Raw genomic sequence first — 17,360 nt, forward strand, 5'->3', positions numbered from 1 at the left:
CAAACAACAAACTCGCAAACCACAACCCAGCAGAGGAAGCCCGGCCATTTGCAGAGGGAGGCACAAAGCGGCAGAGCGCTGGGGGTTCTTGTGCCGGCGCTTGCGGCTTGTGCTGCCCTGAAAGAGTTGCAAGCAGCCGGGTCCTGCGGGGCAGCGCTTCCAGGGAGGCGAGCACGGCGGGGGCACGCGTCCCGAGGGAACCGCGCCGGTGTATCCATAGGAAAATGCCGTGCTGCAGGATTAGTCGGTTTGTATTTACACCCCGCAGCGGGCGGTTTGCCTCCGACTTGCACAGCTGAACCCGCGCAGGCTGCGGGCGGGACGCGGGTTCCACCTGGGTGGAGCGCTGGGTTCACGGGCAGCCGCCGCCTCTCCCGAGCCGCTCCCTCGGGACGGGCGGCAGGGAACCCTCCCCGGGGCGGGGCAGCGATGGCGATCCCTGACAAACCTCACTGTCCCGCTCGCCCCCAGCCCCGCGGGTGTGCTGCCTCCAGGCACCGCCCCGTCCCGCCGCCTCCGCCGGCCGGCGGCGATGGTTGGAGCGGGACGGGGCGGGGAAGGGGAAGGGAAAGGCGGGGGGAAATGTCGCGGTCGCTACGGGAGACGGGAGAAAACCGGAAGCCGGCGGGGCGGGGCGGCGAGGCGCTGGCGAGCCCTTCCCCGCCGGCAGCCTCTCCCCGCCGGGCGGCGGCAGCAGCGCCATGGGCTGCTTCTTCTCCCGCCGCAGGAAGCCGGCCCAGGGCGGCCAGCCGCCGCTGCAGCCGCCAGCGGGAGCCGGGCAGGACGCGGTCAGCGGCGAGCAGAAGGCGCCGCAGTACAGCTGGGACCTGCGAGCCAAGGTACCGCCCCGGCGGCTGCGGGATGGGGCTGGGGCTGGGGCTGGGGCTATGGCTGTGGCTGTCGCCTCTCTCAGTGGGCAGCGTCTCCCTCTCTCCTGCCGTCCGGGATGTGTGCTCCGGCAGGGAGCACGCCTTCCCCGGTCCCGCTGTTACGGCTCGGTCCGCGCAGCTCAGTGCGTTTATTTGAACAATTGAAAAGTGTTTAGCCTAAGGATTTTACCAGGCGGTCTCAAATTGTGCAAGCGGAGAGGGCGGCGCGCTGGTGCCGCGGTGCGAGCATCGGTCCCGGTGCGCGGCTGCTCCGGAGGGGCTGGCGCTGCCTCCCGGTGGGACAGCGCCCTGTGGGCAGGCAGCTTGGCTGTGACAGTCCCCAAGGTGTCTGCCTGCCGCCGGCATTCCTGATACAGCGCGGAGTCCCCTGGGTGCGTGCTTCACTCCAGAAAACCGGGATTAATGCTGGGGAGCTGCTTGTGCCCGGGCGAGTCCCCGCACCGGGCATTGGAGCGGAGGCATAAAACTCGTGCCGTGTGCCCTGACTGTCTATGTTGATTCTTCCTGATTGGGTGTTTGCGCTGTTCGTTTGGTTGGTGTTTTGGGGTTTTTTAAGGTTTTGGGGGGTGGGGTTTGTTTCTTTTTTGGGGTTGTTTTTTTTTTTTTTTTTTTTTTTTTTTTGAGGAAGTAGAACTAGCTTTTTTAGCCCCTAAAAAGACAGATGAAGCCAAATCCTTTCCCGTGCTGTTTCCCGAGCTCCCGGAGGCAGTCATGAAGACTCAAGCGGGAAAGCATTTAAATGCTGGATAAAATGTATTTCTTCCTAGCCTCATTTCATGTTTCACTTCCTAAATATATAATGACATTGTAGCCCTACTAGGCCTCTCTTCCTGTCCTCTCCAGCTGCCTTCGGATGGGGGAAGCAGAAACTGGGCAGGCAAAAAACGTAATTAATGTTTCAACAAATAAAATCCTCAAACCTTTAGGCCATATTTTACAAGTATGGAAAAGAAAACGTGTGAACTTATTTGAATGTTTAGCTTGCTTGTTTTTTAAACTTGGCCAGGTGCTCTAGGGTGTCCCTTAAGTCTTCTGAGTAGATTAAGACAAGCTCTGATGGAGATGAGCTAGAGAGCGTGCACGTGGCCTGGAGGAATTGGTTCCTTGAGGATAAAGATGAGCAACCTGTGTTGGGCTTATTGCTGTGACTGGATAGCGGATATTTAGGGAGCAGACAGAGGGAGAGGATAAAGCCTGTCATTTGTGTGGAGACTATTCCCACAGCAGGAGGGACTGCAGTGAAACCATATTTCAGTGACAGAACAAAACTTGGTCTAAAAGTAAATTACTAAATCAGCCTTTGGAATAATATTTTTTTTTAAATTTTAGAGCAAATTCACCAGCTAAAGCTCAACAGGTATGAGAATTTTTACCCCATCTACTCATATACAGCTCACTTTGAAAACTAGAAGAAGGAAAGTCAGGGTATAGAAAGACTTGATTCAGAGAATAGCTGGTCTTGTTGCTAAGGAGATGATTGTTGTTAACTTGCTGGAAGTAGGCTCCAGCTAACATAGGAAACTCTTACAGCACCAACATCTATCTCTGTGGACTAAAAAAACCATGGTCATGTATTGCACGTAAAACTTCCTCTTTTTCTGTAAAAGACGCTTACAAACTAGAGGAATCAGTGAGTTTGGGCAGTGCTAGTGAACTGTGCAAACCATCAAATTAACAGCTTAATTTTGTACTGTACAGCCTTAGAATGGCTATATAATGTCTAAGTTCATTTCTCTTGCTCTTTGCAGCCTTATTTTTCATTAGGCTTTTTGGATGTAAGATTAATACATTAAACTAGGAAAGCACCTGGAGTAACCTTATCTTAGGTGAAGGAGTACTGAGCACTTGCTGCACTAAACTTGTTGTTTGTATTAAGTGATACCCTGTCAGTGTTAATGTAGTAGCTTTAAATGTTGTCTGTGATACCTTGTCCTGTTGTCTATTGCTTTCTCATTTGTGATGCTTCACATATACTTATTTATTTCACAATTTTGTGTTTGTACACAAAGTTACATTGAAGTCAGTTGGAAAACTTGTGACATCCTTTTTATCCATCTGATGCATTGAATCGCATTCTAGACCCTGAAAACCTCAACTCTGTCAACAGATGTGCTAAATTGTCTTTTGATGTTTATTTCCACTACTTGGGTTGGGGATGTGTTTCTAATCTTAGGCTCTCCTACTCAGTGGTGCAGCTGTGGTTATATAGTTCTGTTTCACAAGCAGGTTTGGCAATTGTCTGTAGTTTTTGTAAACTGTGCTCCTTATGTTCTTATAGGTGAGTATGTCTTGCTGCTCAGACACTCCAGCTGTCTTCCTGTAAGATAATGCCATCCTGACATGGCAGAAAAATGTAGGCACACTTGTGTGCATATTTGTATGATTAGGGATGTGTAGATGGATGAATGAACCTGAGGGGTTCCTCCAACAAAACTGTTTCTTCTGTTTTTGAAGAATATCATTGCTAGTTGAGGCTTTTTTTTATGATGTTCTGATGGTAAAGGCTGATTGTATTGACACTGTCTGCTAGTGTAGCCCTAGACAAAGAGAAATATGATGATATCCCAGTGACTATGTAACTCTTGTGTAATAGTCCCAAAAATTGACCATGTGGTAGAAAATTCTAAATAGAAAATATTATAAGATGCTCATAGTTGAAATGAAATTAAAGAAAGTATATGAATTTAAGGAGCCTTTTCAGATTTCTATGTGACTTTATTAAGTGAGGAAAAAGGTTTTAAGCAAATTTGGATTACATTGTAAATCTGCTGGAGTTTCTGTAACCTTTCTGAGCCTTGGGTTCAGAGAACTGGGTGGTGATTACTTATGGCGCAGTAGAAGAACCAAAGGATCAGATTATCTTGAAAACAGACAGGAGAAGGATGATTATTGAGTTTCTTGCTGCTCTGGGATTCTCAGTCCATGAGTGGAAGTAGAGCACAGTTTATTCCAGAGTACTGCATTGCATCCTGAGGATTTATTACATCTCTTGATGTCTTTGGGCTGCCATGAGAGTCTCTTTCTGACCAAGTGTGGGAGAGGAACTTGCTGGTGCTCAGCCCTTCCCAGCCTCCTTCAGCTAGCTTTCCACCTGGGTTGTTTTCCTTTCCCACTGCGTGACTAGCAGCAGTAACTGACTGTGGGTATGTACGGACAGGAACCGGCGCTTTCTGCTCTGATGGCAGATACACTCATGACCTCCACAGGAGAGGAAACACAAATAGCTGCATCATCTTTTTTGCTGTTGTCTCATGTTTAAAGAAGTAGGATTAGATTAATTATGATCGCAGTGGCATTTAGAGGTTAGAGGAACTTTCCTTCCCAGATTGTTTTTTTAACTTTTAGGAGGAACGAGTAAAGTTTTGTTTTATGTCAACTGACTTGCAACTTAACTGATTTAGTTGATAAGAAACATGCAGCCATCATTGTTATTGTGCTGTGTAGCTGTATTTAAACAGTTAGAAAACCTCAAGAAATTTCACTTTTTGTCTAAGTCATAGTCTTTTGTTAGTTACCTTACATTTGAGGATTCTTCTTGAATGGTCTGAGCTGACTTGGGTATCTTAAATTGTCCAGATCTTGTTTAGGTAGCCATTTTGTACTCTATTTTTGAATTTTAATAAAATAACTTTTTTCCCTCTAAATATTTGATTTAAGGATAAAATAATTAATTGTATCTCCTTTATGCTTCCTGGTGCACCAGAAGATCTATTGCTGTTTTTCTCAAAATGTGGTCAGATGAACTGAGTCAGAAGGTTCACATTAAGCAGTATTTCCAGTTAGATCAAATACAGGCCTGTGGTAGCTTCCTTTCTTCTTTCACTTTTTCTGTATGCAGTGTTTAGCAGTGGTTTGCTGAATGTTAATGACTGTTTTATGCTGTTTTGGGCATTATGGAAAAGCATGAAGATTCCCAAGAATAGAATGAAATGAGCATTCAGACTGCTGTATTGGCCACTTCTAAAGTTAGGGTGTGCAGGAGATGCTCCAAAATGAAAAACTGTTTGCTAGAGATAGGAGTCATCACTACACTTTCCACCTTTTCTTGTTGTGCAAGAATCTTGCAATCTGCCAGCGGGTGAGTAACTTCAACAAGCAATCTCCAGAGGATGTTGCAACTCATTACTTGAGGGCACCAAACCCATGCAAGTGTGAATATGCAGAAGTGTCTAGGCCTGGGAATGCACTTTTTTTTTCTTATTTCCCTCATGTTAATTCCCCTGCTTACAAAAATAGTGCTTAAAGCTTCTTAAGTTGGTGTGCCTACCCTATAGGTGCAGCTTTTAATGCCACTGGGTCAGCAGCCAACTTCTGTATATTATCAGCTGTGAGTTCATTTCTGAACTGCCATCTGTAGTGACTTAGAGAGATAGGGGATGAGTTTTTGAGAATTATGTTTAAAAGAGAAGACCTTAGTGTAAGAGGTTTAGAAAAACTTTACAAACTGTTTGCTCAGCAGCCTGCACACGGGTAACTAGAGGAGAACTGTAACCTGTTAAGAACAGCAGTACCTTCTCATATTTGTAGGGGTGTATCACTGAAACTCCTTCCCTGATGGTTCCTGTGAAAAAGTCTTGCTAAGACATGACCTCATACCAGAAGCACTTCAAGATGTTGGGATCCTTTATGATTCTAGGTACACTTACCACTGACAGTTGTGAAGGTCTAGTACTTGCACGTCTTCCTCCAAATGGGAGCTGCCTGGTGTTGGTGCCGGTGAACTGGATAGTGGTGGCTGAAGAGATGTACTCATGTGCAACTTTCACATAGCCTCTGACCTTCTTGCAAGACAAGTGTCTGCAGGAACAAAAGCTGCTTAATGCACCTTGCACTTGTAACAGGATGTCCTGGAGCTGTAAGCAACCATGACTAACTCGTTTGCCTTCACTTCTCTCCTTTTGTTTGTTCTTTAAAACCCTTGCTGCTTACAATTTGTCCTCTAGCCCTTTGCAACAGATTTCTCACCATTGTAATTGCTAAGAACCAAAGATTAGGCTTCTGTGCCTGTCTGGAGAAGGAAAAATATTAGCCCTATAAGAAGGGCTGGCTTTTTCATCATTACATCTGGTTATTTTAGGTTATTCTATGGAGTAATTCCAGAACCTGTGCATAGCCATTTCAGTGAGAGGGTTTCAACTCCAGAGCTGTGCTAATATCTATTAACGTATGACTCTTGTCTACTCTAAGAACTCTTTCAATTCAGCTGAAAATATTAAAAGCTACTGCTGTGATTACTGTCACCTTTTGAGCTTTCATCAGCCTGGGGGAAAAGCCATGTTTAAAAAAACCTGTTGAAGGCCAGAGAGTCTGCCTGGGTGAGATGGGTGGATCTGGACAAAGTTTTTTGAAACTTTATCCAAATATATAGGACAATTAGATGAGTTATCAAATAGTTGAGTTTTCCTGACCTGTCATGTGCTTAAGATTATATAGCCAGTGGAGCACCAAATGAATGGTCAGAGAAATGTATACAGCCCTGGTTATGAGACTGAAGATTTTACTTTCTTCTGTTTCTTTTGGCTTTCCTAGCCTGCTTATTTTTTTTTTTTTCTATGTTGCCAAGACAGAGCTTAAGAAGCAGTTGGTGTTCACTGTCAGGGGAAGGAAGGTGATTGCAGTGATTTAGTATTAACCTGTTGATGATACCTGAAGACTCCAGAGATGGTGAATGTGCCCCAAGAAGGCTGATGGCATCCTGGCTTGTATCAAAAGGAGTGTGGCCAGCAGGGCCATGACCTGTACTTGGCACTGTTGAGGTTGTACCTCAAATCCTGTGTTCAGTTCTGGATTCCTCCCTTCAAGAAAGACACTGAAGTGCTGGGGCATGTCCAGAGAAAGGCAATGGAGTGGGTGAAGGGTCTGGAGCACAAGTCTGATGAGAAGCATCTGAGGGAGCTGTGGCTGTTGGAAGAAAAGGAGGCTCAGGGAAGACCTTATTGCTCTCTACAACCACCTGAAAGGAGGCAGTAGGAGGTCAGGGTTAGTCTCTTCTCCCAAGTACTGAGTGATAGAATAAGATGAAATGGCCCCAAGTTGCTCCAGTAGAGGCTTAGATTGGACATAAGGAAAAATTTCCTTATGGAAAGAGTTGGAACAGGCATCCCAGGGAAGTGTTTGAGTCATCATCTCTGGAGGTATTTAGAGGTATTAGGTGTAGATGTGGCAGCTGGGGACATGGTTTAGTGGTGGACTTGGCAGTGTCAGGTTAATGGTTGCACTTGATGGACTTAGAGGTCTTCTCCAATTTATTCTATAATCCTACGGGCATATAAGGTGCTGTTGGATGTATCCTCATAGTCATGGTTCCGCCTTCAGGCCTGTTTCTCTGGCATGTTTCTTTTACCCAGAAGAAGTGAAATATTTAGATCTGCTAAAGTCTTATATCCCGTCCTCTTAGGGACAATAACCCAGTGGGGGGAGAGAGTATCAAATCTATTTCGTGCAGTCCCTCCAGTCTGCACTGCAGTGTTAATCAACAAATATTCTTAGTCTTTAAAAGGATAACTGCAAAACAAAATCAAAGGAAATGTTCCTTGGCATAGTCAACAAACTGAGAAGTAAAAGCTGTGTCAGGGTGGAACTCTTAGTTCTGGAAAATGGGCAAATAAAGAGGAGTTCCTGAATCTGATAATAAGCTGAACTTTTGTCTGTAACTTGACTACTGTTCTTAATAAAAAAAACCTCTCATTTGAAACTGTCTATAAGCTGTGAGTTTGCTGACAAACCAATGTTTTTCACCTAGCTCTAAAAAAACTGCAAAGTGAAGTTTCACACGTCCTTGCAAAGGCCACTGGGTAGGATGAGCTAGTGCTGCTTCACAGGCTTTGTAGAGCAGAGCAATTCAGAAAGATGTGTGCTTAGGTTCCAAGTTTCAAAAAAGCTGTAAGTTCTGGAAACAATGAACTTCTCATTCTTAAAAGAAGTAACTGTTCCTCTGTGCCTCTTTTGAAAACAGTAGGTCTGTCTCCCATGGTCATTAAAAAAAAACAACCCAAAAAACAAACAACACCACCCAACATACAGATAGACACAAGCATACATAAATGTTCTTGGAGATGCCTGGGAAGAATATGTCCAAAAGCAATTTTAATATTTGTGTTCTCAAGTAAGGGAATATGAGGGTAAGTAACTTGTATATTCAGATATGCAACATTACTTGAGACTAAAGACCTTGGAGAGTTTGAATCCAAAGCATGCTGTGTGACTGAGTCTCCATGAGGTGTCCCTTATCTTTTGCATCTCCCAGTTTTATTTGGAACACTTTCAGCTAACTTTTCTGGATGTATACCAGTCATATTAAATCTGATTGAGGAGAGAATCCTAGGAAGCCATCTTCATTGTCTCAACTTGCATTTTATTTGGAAGATTAATGAGCTGCAAAACTCCTTTCCTGTCTGAATGTCATATGTCTTGCATAGAATGAAATACATTTTATGAGCTTGTAGAGATTTTTAGCTTCCTTTGGCTATTCCAGTCAAAAGCTACCAAAGCTGGTTTAATGGATGTCTGGGGCTAGCCCATTCTGGTTTATGCCTTTTTGCTGGTCTCTAAATGTTGTGTCAATGTTTGACATGCTAGGAAGATGTATTTTTTGGAATTGAACTACACCAAATCTGTGGTAAAGCATGATAACTGATTATGGTACAGCAAATTTTAGGAGCCTCAAGGCTGATAATCAGAAAACAGGTTGGTGAAGAGGTCTTGTGTTAGTCATTCTCTCATACACTTCTAAGTGCTATTTTAATGAGCTTTCACAAGAGGGCAGAGTAGAATTTGCTCCAGGAAATTGGCTTGAGACTTAACTAATATCTAGAAATAAGCCAGCTCAGATTCCTCTGGTTTTAGGACAGCATGGGCTGTATTATTCATGCTTTGCACCTGTATTGCATCCATCCTAGGTGCTATGTGGCTTGTGAATTTCTGCTCCCTAAAGCAGAGTGCCAGGGAAAGCCACAGGCTCCCTCAAGTGGCTCCCTTAGCACAAGGTAATGCTGTGGCACAGATTAATGAACTCTCTGTGGTCTGCAAACATAATAGAGAAGATACTCTTTGACAGCAACAAGGTTTCCTTGCAATGTGTTAAGGTAAAATGTGGCCAAGAAAATTACTCAAAAAAGAAATACTGTGTATCTCCAGTTTTAGGAATCTGTAAGTATGTTGGATGATTTATTTGTTACAGTTACTACTCTACCCAGAACCATCATCCTTGTTGAAACATTTCAGGGTCTATAGTTAAAACTAGCTCCCCTTATCCCTTTCTTTATTAAAGGACAAACTGAGTTGCTTTTTTTTTGTTTCCCTGGAGATTCTCAGAGGCGTAGTTTCACTTCTTAGTTGTATCTCAATACTATGTATTCCAGTAGTTTAGCTGGAAGAGTTGCTTCTGATCTTTCGTCACTCATTGAAAACCAGTTTACCCTGTACTACTCAGTGGTACTTCAATCAGTGCAAGTCAATCGGCATTTAGCATTTTAGTATTCTCTGTATTGAAAACTTTAACCTTTTTTAAAAATTTTCTTTCTCTTTCAGATTGACCCCAAAGATTACACTTTTTCCGGACTGAAGAATGAAACTGTGGGTCGACTGCCTGGGAAAGTAGCTGGGCAACAATTTGTCATTCAGGACTGTGAGAACTGTAAAATCTACATATTTGACCATTCTGCTACAATCACGATTGATGACTGTGTAAATTGCCAAATCTTTTTGGGACCGATAAAAGGCAGCGTGTTTTTCCGTGACTGCAAAGACTGTAAGTGTGTGGTTGCCTGCCAACAGTTCCGCACGCGGGACTGCAGAAAGCTGGAGGTGTTCCTGTGCTGTGCCACCCAGCCCATTATCGAGTCCTCCACAGGTATGAAATTTGGATGTTTCCAGTACTATTATCCTGAGCTTGCTTTACAATTTAAAGATGCTGGTTTGAGTATCTTCAATAACACGTGGAGCAACATCCATGACTTTACCCCTGTGTCTGGAGAAAATAACTGGGGCCTTTTGCCTGAAACTGCTGTAGTCCAAGATTATGTTCCTTTGCCCGGCTCTGAGGAGCTGAAAGCTGTCAGGGTTTCTACAGATGCCACAAAGAGCATAATACCCATAACTCGAGGGCGGAGACAGAAAAACAGCGATGAATCGTGTTTGGCCGTGTTTTTTGCTGGTGACTACACCACTGCAAATGCCAGGAAGTTAATTGATGAGGTAAGCAACCTTTGTCTTCATTCAGATTTTTCAATTCCTAATTCAGCATTCCTGTGGACAGCTTCTGATTCTCCCTGAAGGGGGAATATAGAGTCTCTGTTTGTCTGCTGACCATACTGATCAACTGCATTGTTTAAAACTTCAAAGCAAGGTAAGAGACTGAATCTCATTTGGTCAGTCAGTTGCTTTACAGTTGGCATCCTGTGAGTGGCACACATCTATTCTCTAACAGCTCTGATGTACTTTTCCATCATAGCACAGCAAAGTGATGCTCTGAAGAAAATATGTGGTTGATTTGATGAACTTGGTCGAATATAGAGATTGACAATGCTTGTGAAAAGGATGTAACCAATTAACTTGTTAACTTATTGTCCTGAAAGTCTCAGCTAGCAAAAGTCTGTCCTGAAAGTTTTTCCAGTACTAATAGAGAGTGTTAAAAAGGAAAAAAAAAAAAAGTGTTTAAATGTATCCTACACGTCATCCAGTACTGGAACTCTTATTCTGAAAAGGGCTGTGAGTGTTTGTCATGGCTGGTCTGCTGTCTTCAATGAGTTAAATAGCTTTTTTTTATTGGTCTTTCTTTTTTAATTTTTTTTCCCGCGAGACAGCAGCTTCCAAGCTTGGCTGAGTTTGTACTTTCCTGGGGCTAAAACCTGGGAGTGGCTGGCTGCTTTCACCATCCTGAAGTGCCAAGGATGTCACAGAGCAGAGCCAGTAACCATGGGCTACAGCACCTGAGAGTGGTGTCTGCAAATGCTGCTGATCACAGTGTTGTATGATCAACTAAACATCTGGTGGAGCTCTTTCCCTTGGGTTTTTATCTGCAAGGACAGAAAGCTGTAGGTGTCTCCTTGCCTCCCCACTGCCCAGCTGGGCTTTTATGGGACTGAGTCCTGAGTTATTGAGTGAAGGGAGATAATACTTATGGGTGGTTTCTTTCCTGATGAAGGAATAGCTACAGGAGGAGGGTAATAGATGTGTTCTCCTCTGTTAGTAGTTATTTAGAAGTTAGAGTTAAGAAGATGCTAAAGGGCTAGTTAGTGAGTTTCTGTGGAAATCTAACTGCTCTGTAGATTAATGGATGTTTCGAAAGTAAAAATGTATTAGTTCCTTTCCCATGTATTTTTAGTTTCATAAAAGATTTGGAGTAAAAAGGAAGGGGTGGGATGCATATATATGTGTTTTCAAACATTGTTAACTATTGTTCCAAAATTGAAAACTTAGCAGTGGATGGATGAGAGTTTGAGCTAATGCTTGACTGAACTATTGCAGACTAAAGAGAACTGACTGCTTGTTTCCAGATGCTGAATGCCTTTAACTCCCATTAGTTTCTGCTTGTGAGGGATTGTGGGGAAAAACACATAACCCTGGGCCCTAATATATAAAACAAAACCATTCACATTTATTCCTCTAGGTGCACTAGGGCAGAGGAGAAAATCTGGATGAATGGAATGAAAATAAACAGAAGTGTAGAAAAAGCAAATGGTCTCTGAGAAGAGCAAAAAGGGTCCCTTTGCTCTGAGACTTAATGTGTATGGGGAAAATGAGTCTATTACAGTGTAATCTGGATACTCATGTTGAACTCTGCCTTGGAAGCATTTTTAACATGAATTCTTCCTCTGTTAACAGATGACTAGCAAAGGCTTTCAGCTGGTACAGACTAAAGAGGTTTTAATGAAGGCAGAGGATGCTCACAGAGTTTTCCAGCAGAGTGCATTAGAATTCATTCCACTGCTGGAAAAAGGTGAGTTTGTGTTTTCTTTCTCCTCTTGATATAGAAATCTGTCACTAGAGAGTTCTGGAGAAGAAAGAGGAATGAAGGACAAATTTTTATTTCAAGGGCATACTGTAAAACCTGTTGAGATGAGTTTTGGAAGCCTCAGTGAGGCCCTAAACCAGCCCAAACTCCTGAAGGCATCAGAAAAGTTATGTCACATGTATTTTGTGATTCTGCTCTCCCTCTAGTGGTCCAACTGCATAGCTCAGGAGTAGTGGCACATGCAGATCTTCCTGGAGTGGTCAAAAAAAGCTCATGCTTTTAGATTATTTCCAACTTGTCACCAGTGCTGCTCAACCACTGAGCTGTTCAGCGTTTCTCTATAAACTATTTAAGCAAAGCAGTATAGGTGTACATAAAGCAGATGAATGTTTAAAATTCTTGCTTGTAACTGGTGTACTGTCAGAGTATTTCAGAAGCCTTCCTATTGAAATGACTGCAGTTGGGTTTTGTCTCTTCTTTCAGAAGTACTGACATCTTGTTATCTTGTTATGTTACATGCTAAAGCTTACTGCACATTCCCAAACTTAGGAGCAACATGTAGGGTTTTTCATGGTGACATGAGAGATCTGTGATGCTCATTGCAAGAACAGGACAAAAGTCATTGCACTTGTAAGATGCCAGTCCAGCTTACGGGCTACATTGCAGTCATACAGGAAGAAATATCATGTTCAGAATGAAACCAGAGAAAGCAGATCTGTAAAAAGTGAGTGAGAACAAGTCTAAAAATCAGACAATTCACTATCTTGGGACTGAAGCAAAAATGTTTGAATGACTCAGTCCCACTCCAGATGTCTGTGAAATGGCTCACTATTTGAGCAGTATAGTCTGACTCACTTCCATGATGCCTTGCACTCCTTAGCATTTTTGTGCTATTGCTGCCTTTCAAGAAGTAAAACTGGAATCCTACCCAAATCTCTGAGGAAAAAAAAAAAGGAGCATGAAATTGCAGATAACACTGTACTTTTTTTTGGTAACATGTTTAAGTCTTTTTAATTCTTTATCTGCTGTTATGGTGCTGCTCAAGCAAAAAAAATGAAATACTTCTTGCAAGCTTCACAATTCCCTATGGGTTGAGAAATATACTGTTTCCATGCCAAGCTTGAAAGTATTATTGATTTTTGATGGAACTATTTCCTAGGTCCAGTGGTTGCTTTGGAATTCAATGGAGATGGTGCTGTGGAACAATGTCAAAGCACTGTAAATGAAGTTTTTAGTGGCACCAAGGTAAGCTGGTGTAGTGCTTTATTCACAGAAAATATTGCAGAATGTCTGAGTTATTTCATGGTCAAGATATAGTGTTGACATACTACACAATCTTTTTCGGTTTGTGGGTAGTAAAATTGGAATATCCTGTTGTTGTTTTGGTTTTTTGTACTCAAAACTTGAGTTACTTTTTGCTGACAACAAAATTGTCCTAGGAAAGAGAATTCTGAATCCCTATATCCACTGAAGAATAGAAGATTTCCATTTAAAACTGTTATTTCACATAACAGTGAAATTAAGTTCTACAATTGCAGTACAAAAAAGTTCCACTTTAAGTCTGGGATTTAGTTACTTAATTTTGTGGTGTCCTGTCTATTAAACCATGACAAAGAGAATATGATGGGATTTCAACCTTTTTCCATGTTTACTTTTGCTGTGTAGGTTACCACAGAATGCCTTCCTTCAAAGACAGTGTTCTTTTTTCTTCTGTCAGCTTCTTTTACTTTAGCTTCCTTACACCACACCTCCACTTTCCTTGCTGTTCCCTTTCTCTAAATGCCAATGGTTTTGAGAAAGTTTATGGAAACATTTAGAGCACTCCTGATAACAGGAGAGTGACAAACCCTTTGCTTTCAGGCAGTTGTTCAAAGAAGACTTGAATATCTTTAAGACATCTAGCATCCATGCAGCTCCTTGCTGTCTTTCAGTTCCTTTCAAAAGATTTTCTTGGAACTAGGCTGCCCAGTCTCTGGAAAACAGTAATCTTGTAGATGGAGCATGGACTTTCACATACATTGATAAATTTTGAAAAATGAAAAAGTAACTGAAGTTACTTTTAAAAAAATAGTCATGTATTGGAGAAGCAATGAAGATTTTTTGAGGGTAATATAGTACAAGGAAGTCTTTCTTACAAATTCTCCCTTTCTGTTAAAGGAAAGTAGTAGTCTAAGGATTTTGTGTATTTATTTTTGCCCCGCTCTCCTGGAGAGAGTTGACTTTACCAATCAAAATACATTTAAATAGACATTAACTGAAGCTGTGAGCCCTGAATAATGAAGCTCCAAGCTCCTGATCCTGCAGGCAAGGGTTAATGCAGCCAGCATGTGTGCTAGGAAAGGGTGAAAATAACAAATGGTGGATGCATCAGGGCTGAGAGAATACTAGGATTTGTTCTGTCATGCAGTGGGAACCAACAGAATTGTGTCTCTCGTGAAATACAAAACTAAAAATAAGCATTACTGGTTCCAAATGAGCACGACTGCTTTTACTGATGCATAACTCTTTTCTTGTTTAACAAAACAGGTTTTTGTATCGGAAAGCAAAGCATCAGCATCTCAAGATGTAGACAATTTCTACAATTTTGCTGACATGCAGATGGGAATGTGAAGTTTAGCATGGAGGTGCTCATGTATGGTTTCTCTTAGCACTTGGACGTCACTTGGCTTGAATATCGCAGTAGTTTTGTCATTTAGTTTTGTATTTCTCACTTATCCCTTTTATAAAGCCAGTGGTGGTTTTTAATACCATATTATCTCAACTGGAGCAAACTGCAACCATGTGCATTGTGTTTGAAACTTAAGTTTAACTTCAAAAACAATTGAGCTTTTCTACTAACTTTTTTACAGTGATTTCTAAACATCTATTGACACTTGAATGTTTCGGGACAGCATCTAATGATTATACATATTTTAAAAGTGCAATGCTGATCCAAGTTTGATGCAGTAGTAATTGTTATCTTTCACTCAGACGCATTGTTTAGAAAGTGTATTTATGTGAAATTTGCCCTGCAAAATTTTCCCACATGCAAATTTGTCTTCACTGGGGGTCCAGGAAGGAAGCTGTAGTCATTTACTTTTTCTGAAAGCTTAGTCTGAAATTAATTGTCCTTGTAGCATGCTTTCAAAAGTGGTTTGTGACTTTGGCTCAATCTGCTTCAGGATGCTCTTTGAATGAAGTTGTTTGCAGCAGCGTTTGTGGTGAGAGTTGTCACAACAGCATTCTGGTAAGTGAGCACTTGCCAGGCTTTTCTGCTTCGAGGTGAATCCTGAGCATGAGTGCTCTGCTGAAGCTACTCTAAGGTCTGCTCAGGTTCTTTGGTGATACAGCTGCCTCTGGCATTGCCAGCTCACACATGGGATATGTTTGAGCTTTCTTTGCACTTGAACAATAAACCTCTGGCATATTGTTTTTTTGCTAGAAGGGACATAGCCAGTAGTCAGAAAAGGATTCTGATGGCATTAAAAACCCCTTCTTCCTTGCTAGACCCCATGAGAAGCTTTTACTTGCAGAAGTAATATAGAAAGTGCTGTAAAGTGCTACACACTGCCATAAGATTTATTTTGTATTAGTTTTAAAGACAGACTGAAGAAGTACTACCAGCATTTTGTGAGATGCATTTGAATAGTATTCAGTAATAATGCTTATTGCTAAATAATGCATATTAGAATGCAAATCTATATGGGTATTAAATACATGATTGATTTATTTTTGCATATTGCATCCTTACTGATTTTTCTACGTGAACTTAAAGCTTCAGTCCAGGTTTACAAGCCCTCTGTAATACTTGAACCAATTGTGCATGCAGACACACAAAACCAAATTTCATAATTAAAACATGGCTTGCCAGTTTGCACAGCCTTTACAATTCATTGAAAGAATTGGGGCTGTGTTGAGGTGCTAAAGCCATTTCCTCATTATGGTCATCCATCAAAAGGGAAGATCTTGCAAATTTTAACTGAAGATGAGTCTTGACTCACCAGTTTCACAGCTCTGGAGCTCCAAAGTGGGTGGCTAAAAACATCTCTATTTTTTAAAATTAGAATGAAAGAATCATGAAAGAATCTCTTCTCCTGAAATTCATAATTCTGTAATGGCCAAGAGATACCTGAACTGTCATTTTGTTGCTACTGGGCAAATGCTTGCCTTTAGTTTAAACTCAAGAATATTCCTTAGGACCTCTTGTTATAGTTCTGCATAGATTAAATAAGGAAGAATATGTCCTGAATAAACTAAACCAATGGTGTACTGGAAGTAATAAAATTGCTAATTCTTTGAAATGTTTTTATTTGACAAAGTCAAGCCACCCCCAGAATTCAACTGGTAGCAGAAATTACCAATTACTTGCACTTAGGCAGCCAGGAATTTGTTTTTGGTTTGTTTTTTTGGTAAGTGTGAGTTGAAGACTGTAAAAAGAGCTCAAAATTTTATCTTGCTCTCCAAAGTACTAGCACAACTCATCAGTCAACATTTACAGGAATTAATCTAGATATTTACAGAAAATGTATTATTTTGGTATGGACAGTACATTGAAATTGTATCATGTGCTTCAGAGCTGTCATTGTGTGATTTGTATCAGCAGTACTATCTTGGTCTCTAAGCTTCTACATATAATATTTCCAAAGTTACATGCTGACACATGATTATGTGTATGTTTATACCTTATTTTTTGTATCATCAACCTGCTCTGGAAACAAAGTGCTAAATGGACTTTTGTGACTCCATTTGCTGGAGGACAGGAAGATAAATTGAAAATTAATCTAGGCTTGAAAGTGGAATAACTTTTCTACATGCTGGGAAAGAGCAGTGTTTTTTTTTTTTTACATGGGTGGTCCGTTTCTTGATTACAATCAAGAATTTGTAATTAAAAAATCCCTAAATAATGAAGGAGTTTCTAAATCCAATTATTTATCTATCTTTTGATTTCCATTTCTTGCTAACAGGTGTTAACACTCCTAGCTTAAGAGTCAGGAATTCTTTGCATTACAGAACGGTACGTGTTTAATGTATTCTTTGTACATTTCTTGTGTAGCTTTTAATGTAATTTGTATTACACTGTGAATGTGATTCATAATAAACATTTGAAATATTTGAACTCTGGATTCTGAAGATTTCTTAAAATTATGGTATATTGAAAAATATAGTTACATTATATTAGATATAAAAACTGGGATATTAAACAGGGATCTATCTTGAAGTAGATATTAATAGCTAATAAAAATAAGCTTTAACTCTCTAGGCATTCATCCTCTGAAAAATGTGGTTTTTTGACAGCAGGGATTTTTTCTTAGTCAGAGATTGTGATGGTTATAGTAGTAAAATTGTTAATTTAGAAAGCAGGTCCATTTAATATCTGAAAACCAGTAAAATCCTCCTGAAATTAGGTAAAAATTTAATACATTTCCAAACATGGCTTTAAACTGGTCAGAAATGTGACTCTTCCAAGCAGATCTGGTCTAGGGTAACTCTCACTAAGCATAAATGTTTGGAAAGAATATAAAGCACTGTATCAATAC

General features: G+C 41.2%; 1 protein-coding gene across 1 annotated transcript; it reads left to right on the plus strand.

The window, feature by feature from the left end:
• Positions 1 to 550: 550 nt before the first annotated feature.
• On the plus strand, positions 551 to 16,939 carry RP2 (RP2 activator of ARL3 GTPase). The gene is made up of 5 exons (XM_064408184.1): positions 551 to 839; positions 9,420 to 10,085; positions 11,715 to 11,829; positions 13,004 to 13,089; positions 14,371 to 16,939. Exons 1-5 carry the CDS (start codon positions 702 to 704, stop codon positions 14,452 to 14,454), a joined length of 1,089 nt encoding a protein of 362 aa, XP_064264254.1. The 5' UTR covers positions 551 to 701; the 3' UTR covers positions 14,455 to 16,939.
• Positions 16,940 to 17,360: the final 421 nt, after the last annotated feature.

This window comes from Passer domesticus, chromosome 2 (assembly GCF_036417665.1).
Source record: "Passer domesticus isolate bPasDom1 chromosome 2, bPasDom1.hap1, whole genome shotgun sequence".
Lineage (NCBI taxonomy): Eukaryota > Metazoa > Chordata > Aves > Passeriformes > Passeridae > Passer > Passer domesticus.

Coding starts and splice junctions, on each gene's coding strand:
- RP2 (XM_064408184.1), top strand. CDS start 702: ATGGGCTGCTTCTTCTCCCGCCGCAGGAAGCCGGCCCAGGGCGGCCAG. Junction 840..9,419: donor GCTGGGACCTGCGAGCCAAG/GTACCGCCCCGG, acceptor TTTCTCTTTCAG/ATTGACCCCAAAGATTACAC. Junction 13,090..14,370: donor AAGTTTTTAGTGGCACCAAG/GTAAGCTGGTGT, acceptor TTAACAAAACAG/GTTTTTGTATCGGAAAGCAA.